At 49.7% G+C, this 6,000-nt stretch overlaps 1 protein-coding gene across 1 annotated transcript in view; it reads right to left on the reverse strand.

Annotated features, from left to right (window-relative positions):
- The window catches only part of MAML2 (mastermind like transcriptional coactivator 2), a 229,320-nt gene extending 223,586 nt beyond the window's left edge, over positions 1 to 5,734 (reverse strand). Inside the window, exon 1 of the mRNA XM_067289697.1 lies at positions 5,312 to 5,734. Within this exon, the coding sequence (XP_067145798.1) occupies positions 5,312 to 5,734 (423 nt within the window). The remainder of the gene's footprint in view (positions 1 to 5,311) is intronic.
- Between the last annotated feature and the right edge of the window lie 266 nt (positions 5,735 to 6,000).

Below are 6,000 nucleotides of genomic sequence, written 5' to 3' on the forward strand. Positions count from 1 at the left end.
ATGGAGCCTTTCTTTTCCAGTAACTAGATATGGGTGAAGTTTCATTTTTATAAGCCAACAGACTGACAAGAAAGACAGACTACAGTTGGTCTCCGGAGATGGTATGGTGGTAGAAAAGGTCGTTGCCAGCAGTTAGGAAGAGAAGACAGGTTACAGTCTTTCTTAACAAGCTAACCAACTAACCTAGTTCTTTTTTTTTCTTTTTTTTTTTGGCCACTGTAAGCTAACTTAACATCACAAACTCCTTCTGCTGGCAGTATTCTGGGCAGGGTGAGGGAGGAGAACTAATAATACTGAGAGAAGTCAAAGTTTCGGCAAAGCAGCTTCTCTGACTCAGACATACCTTTCTGAGGTTCAGATTTGCCCACAAAGTGGCTTACATTTTTGCTGGAGTCACACTTCTCAGCACAGAAGAAACAGAAGCTGTATCACTCTCCTTCATTTTGGTGCTACACACAAGGGACTCAACTGAGGCACTCTACTGCAGTGGGTGTGAAAGCCATATCAGAGGATATGCCGTAATAGTCGGGAAGTTCAGAAACCAATGGGTCGGCCTCAGAGAGTGTGTCAGGTCCAAGCAAACAAACTGTTCCACTGCTCACTACCTACAGAGCCTTTGGAGGTGGAAACAGTCTGTTAAACTGTTTCAGAGCAGAGGAGACTTTCATTAAATATATCCAAAGGTTTAAAAGCTTCAGAGGAGGCAAGTGATTTGACTGGAAAACTACAACTGAAAAGGTTCCTTAACAAGCAGATATTTAACAACTACACTTGCTGAACTCTTCACTAAAAATACCCTTATGCAGCTTCTATGGACTCCTCTCAATTTTGGTTCAGAGAATGTTCTCACAGCTAAGTGGAATTAAGATTTTAAATGGTACCCAGGTCCATCCTAACCAAACAGCTCCCAGCAGGCCAAAGGGCCCTTGACAGCAAATCAAAGCATTTCTGCCCACAAAGGGAATGTGCATTTATCCGACTCAGCTACACAAATTGTCTTTATCGGAACCCAGCTTCACTCCTGCAGAAACACAAGGAGCGGACGGTGGTCCTCCACCTCACAAGCAGAACCTCTCATTGCTTTGGCACCAAACTTCATTAGTCAAAAGATACCATCCCAGCTTGGCTGCTGGTTCACTGCACCGTAGCTTCATCCCACAGCTGGTAGCCTTGTCCTGTTGGCTTCCAAGAGCTTCCTAAAGTTACGCATGTTCAGAACCAGAAAAATGCAACTGCTTCTGCAGTGTACCCTGGCAGCCAACTAGTAAACAAAGCAAAGAGTTTGGGAGATGGGGGAAATGCAAATTTAGGCCAGAGATACTGCAGTGAAACCCTTATTTTTAAAATATTTGAGGATCTTTAATGTTCACACAGGGCAGGCCAAACCTCAGCAAGTATAGTGTGGTTCATAAAAAAAGTTATTAGAAAACAAGGTCAAGGCTTCCATGTTCATTTAAAAGATCACACAAAATAATCATCTAATTCAAGGTTTTGCAAGCCAAACTTGGCTCTCAGCACTAGCCAAGCAATTCTGTTGTCTTCCAGTGATGTCCTCAGGGTACTGGGACAACCACATTGACTCTTGCAGATTTGTACTGACGTGAATGAGGATTTAGAATAGTAGGAGGCATTAATCCATTTCCCTCTTCCTTAGCTATATTGTCTTTATGGGACTGTTTTTCCTTTTCATTTTCACCTGTTTGCAGAATACATCTGTGGAGCAAGCCAATTTCACAGTCACTCTTCTAAGTACAGAAAATAATGACAATCCTTATAATGATAAATTCTGTGCAGCTTCTTCCTAGACAAGTGGAAGGAGAATGAGTCACCTGTGACTGATGACACACGTCACTTAACACACTGCTAGAAAGACATCAACCACCATGTTGATGGTGGCAATGCATGAGCCTGAGCAGAATAATGCAGTAATGCCCAAGAAACAGAGAGTCCCACGGAGCAAAATGTACGGTACTCGGCCTGTGTCAGAAGAACGAAGGAATGAATCAGCCAACCAGGGATTTGAAACTGCAGTGCAAGAATTTTGGTATTACAAGCTCAATGCTTAAGCCACTGAGGAATGCCCTCCAGAGCTAATTGTTTATATATAACATCAACAATACAAACAGCTAAGTGCTGGAGGGCATACATATACATATAAATGTATGTATAAAAGAAAGACAGAATATTTTATCTGTTCCACTCTGCTCCACAAAAGTAACAAAAAAAAAGTAAATAAACAAATGTCAGCTCTTGGGAAATGCAGGCAGGCAGACAGAGTAAAAAAGCTTTCCTAGCACTGTCCTGAAGACAAAATTCATCCTACAGCTGCACCCATCCATTGGTTCAGCTAACAAAGCTGGTCTCCATTCTCCAGTTAGGAAATGCTGCTGTCAAAGCTGTTTTCTCAAAAATCAAAGTAGTACTGCCAAATTAAGCCCAAACCAAACCCCACTAAGAACTCTCTCTTTCGACAGCTCTTCAGTTTTAAACCTTCAACTAGGAACAGAAAATCATCAAGTAACGGTACCAACAATGTCATACTATAACTTTAAGCTCTTTGATATTTTCAAGTGAACATTGTTTCAAATGTTATTGAGTGCCAAATATTTATTCTTGAATCCCACTGTGTAAATGATCTATCCAATGCCACTAAACATGGCAGACACACTTGTAACAAGTGTAGTCGGATCTGCAAAGCAAAGGAAAGGACCCAGCTATTTTCAGGAGAAGAAACAGGGAGACAGTCTTGGGTTTTGCAAAACAAAGAGCATCCTGAGAACCAGAACACCCTGAAGAGAGTTAGGACTGTTTTCACTCTTATCTGTACGGAGTTCTTCTAAACTGCTGGAGCTACAGCAAGGCAGGTGGAGCTTTACAATCCCCCTGTGGAGTCAGAGATGGGTTGAATCTCACATACTCAGTGCGAGACTCGCACAAATGCTCCTGTCCTGTGCTTCCTTGTGCCTGAGCTATACCTCCCACAACTGAAGCTCAGAACTGTGCCTCGTTCCAGGACCCTACACACCTCACATCTGCCATCTGCTCTGAGTAAGAAGTTTGAAATTAGGGCAATAAACGTCGGTGCAAATAAGGCTTCTGCTGGAGCACTAGTTCTGCTGCCTTGGAGATGGCTCTCCTCCCCATCCCTTTCCAATGCACAGGACAACAGGCTTGCTCTGCCTTGTCCTTGCTCTTTCATCCTCAGGGCAACTGGTGGAGCAAACTTCTCCTCCAGCTATGGCCGGAACTAAAGCAAGACCTCATTATTTTGTAGACCATCACTGTTCTCTGAATTTTAAAGAGCAGGACCAAAACATTGTGTGTATGACTCTCCACCACGTGAATTCTACCCCCTCAGACACTGTGAGGAATGTTTTTTTCATTTTTAATCTTTGCAATAACAATCTAAAGAGCGACTGATAAGGGGCACATGTTCTTCCATTACACAGAGCCGTGACTTTGAACTGATGCCTTTCTCTGTTCCTTAATTAGGCAGTCCTACCAAAGCAGCAAATGAAGGATGTCTCTGTCAAGCACAGAGTGGGAGGATCAGTGATGTACAGTGATACCATTACAACAATACTGCTTCATGAGCCAGCATTTCTTCAGTGTCAAAATATGGTTCAGGGCTCCAAACATCATGCTCAGTGAAGTCATGTACCTTGTCAGCAGGATTACCGAATGCCAGCATGCAAAAAGCAGGGATACTTTTTTGAGAGCTTTCTCTCATCAGACACATATGTTCAGAGTTATTTGGGGAGGTAACACAACATACAGCACAGAATTAAAGCCATGAGTGGCATCTTCCAGCAAAGAGCAGGTTAACAATCTTTTACATTACTGCAGAAACAAGGACAAGCTCTCTGCATTTCAAAGATGGAAATCTTTTAATATTTTCTTTGGAGTTGTTTCATTTAGCGCTTTCAAAGAGCTGCCTCCAGCTATTTCATAATAATAGTAACAACTAGTAAAAAAAACAAAAACAAACAAAAAACCCACCCCCACACATGTCTGTTCAGTGATTTTAGAAAGTGGAGTTTTCTGGGATGTATATTATTATGCAAAAGCCCTTTTTTCTTTCAAGACAAGTACAAAACCTTTCATTAATACACACTGGAAAAATAAGATAATGGCTTTCTTGATAGCGATGAGAAACAGAGAGAGATTTAATCTGAACAGAGTCAGGTTGAAGCGTCTAAACTCCCTTTGGACACAATGTTATCGCATTAACGCTTACATCATCACCCTCACATACGATGCTGAGTAATGCAGCTTCAAACTTAGATCCACGCACTGAAGTGAATTCCAGCGTAAAAAGAGAGAAACAGCCGCAAAGGTCCCATTTTAGAAAAAATCAAGCATTAATTAAGATTAGTATATGTTTGGAGAGGGGGGGAATAATCTATTTTCAGTGTTTCGAGTAACAGCCACGGGCCTATCGGGATGCAGTTACTCTTCCTAATACGTTGCATGTGTTTCGTGAATTAAGAGTTGGAAGGAAACGCAGCACAACATATGCTTCAAAAGCCTGGTACATGGGCTGCTCATAATAAAGTAATGAGAGGCAAGATTTCACCTCTTTGACATGTTCAGAACAATTTCCAGTTGAGAAAGGTCAACGTATCGTTTGCAAAGAGAGAGTATCTGGAAAACTCCTGCAAGTTTGCTCCATGAAACACACTCTGTGACAAGAGCAAACATACCGGCGCTGGTAAAGTTCACGCTCTGGGCACCAGGCGTGAGACGCGGCTGTTCTGCTAGGCGTTATCGCCGCTCCTAGGAACTCTGCTTCTGCGTTTGCTAATCTTTAAAATATAAAGCTAGACTTGAGCTTCAGACTCTCATTTTCTGTCACTGTCTACGTCGCGCATAAGCACTGACTGAGTTCAAGAGACAGCGGCGCAAGCTGCTGCCCGGAGTCACGGCGGCTGCTCGGGCTGCGCCGCCCGAAGTGCCGAACAGCAGCAGCGAGCACCAACGCCGGTTTGGGGCGCTGGAAACGCTTTGACGCTACTTTCGGTCACCTCAGGAGGCGCCGCGCGCCCTCGCCGCCGGCTGCGCCCGCGCTAGCGGGGCACCGAGCACGGCGCCGCCTCGGCGGGGCGGCCGCGCCGACGCGCGACATGGCGGCGGCCTCGGCGGGCCCGGCCGCGCCGACACGCGAGGTGCGGGGCGCCGCGACATGGCGGCCGCCTCGGCGGGCCCGGCCGCGGGACGCCCGCGCCGCCCCCGCCCCTCCCCGCCCCTTCCCGCCCCGCGCGGCCCGGCGCCGCCGCGCCCCTCCCCGCCGGCAGGGGGCGCCGTGACTCACCGCCAGCAGGGCCGAGGCGCGCTGCTCCCCCGGCGGCTGCTCCCCGTTGATGCCGCCGTTACTGAGCAGCTGGTGCTGGTGGTAGTCCGGGGGCGCGGCGGCGGCGGCGGCGGCGGCGGGGGGCGCGGGGGGGGCCGGGCCGCCGCCGCCGCTGCCGCCCTTGGGGTGCTTGCCGCTCTTCCGGGCGCCCTGGCCCTGCTGCACGAGGTGCAGGAGCTGCAGGGTGCTCTCCCGCTCGCGGTCGGAGCTTTCGGCGCGGCCCCGCTCGTAGCGCCCCTCGCAGCTGAGGTGGTGCTGGCGGCAGACGGCGATGCGGGCCCGCAGCCGCTCCACGATGGCGCTGTGCACGCGGGGGGCCGCCGCGCCGCCCCCCAGGAGCCCGGCGCCGAGCCCCGCGGCCTGCGGCGGCGCCGTGTCCCCCATGCTGGCGGCGCTGGCCGGCGCTGCTGGCCGCGGCGTCCGCGCTCAGTGCCACATGGAGGGGGCGGGCGGCGGGGCGCCGAGCCGGGCGCTGCCGGCGGGGCGGCCCCTCGCCCCCAGCCCACCCCCACCCGGCCCCGGCGGCGGCTGGCCTTGGCAGCGCCGGGGGAGCCCGGCAGGCGCGGGGCGCGGGGGGGCCGGGCCGTCCGGCGGCCGCTAGGTCCGCGCCGCCATGGGCCGGGCGGGCGGGGCGGGCGGGGGTCCGGCGG

This window comes from Apteryx mantelli, chromosome 1, assembly GCF_036417845.1.
Source record: "Apteryx mantelli isolate bAptMan1 chromosome 1, bAptMan1.hap1, whole genome shotgun sequence".
Classification (NCBI taxonomy): domain Eukaryota; kingdom Metazoa; phylum Chordata; class Aves; order Apterygiformes; family Apterygidae; genus Apteryx; species Apteryx mantelli.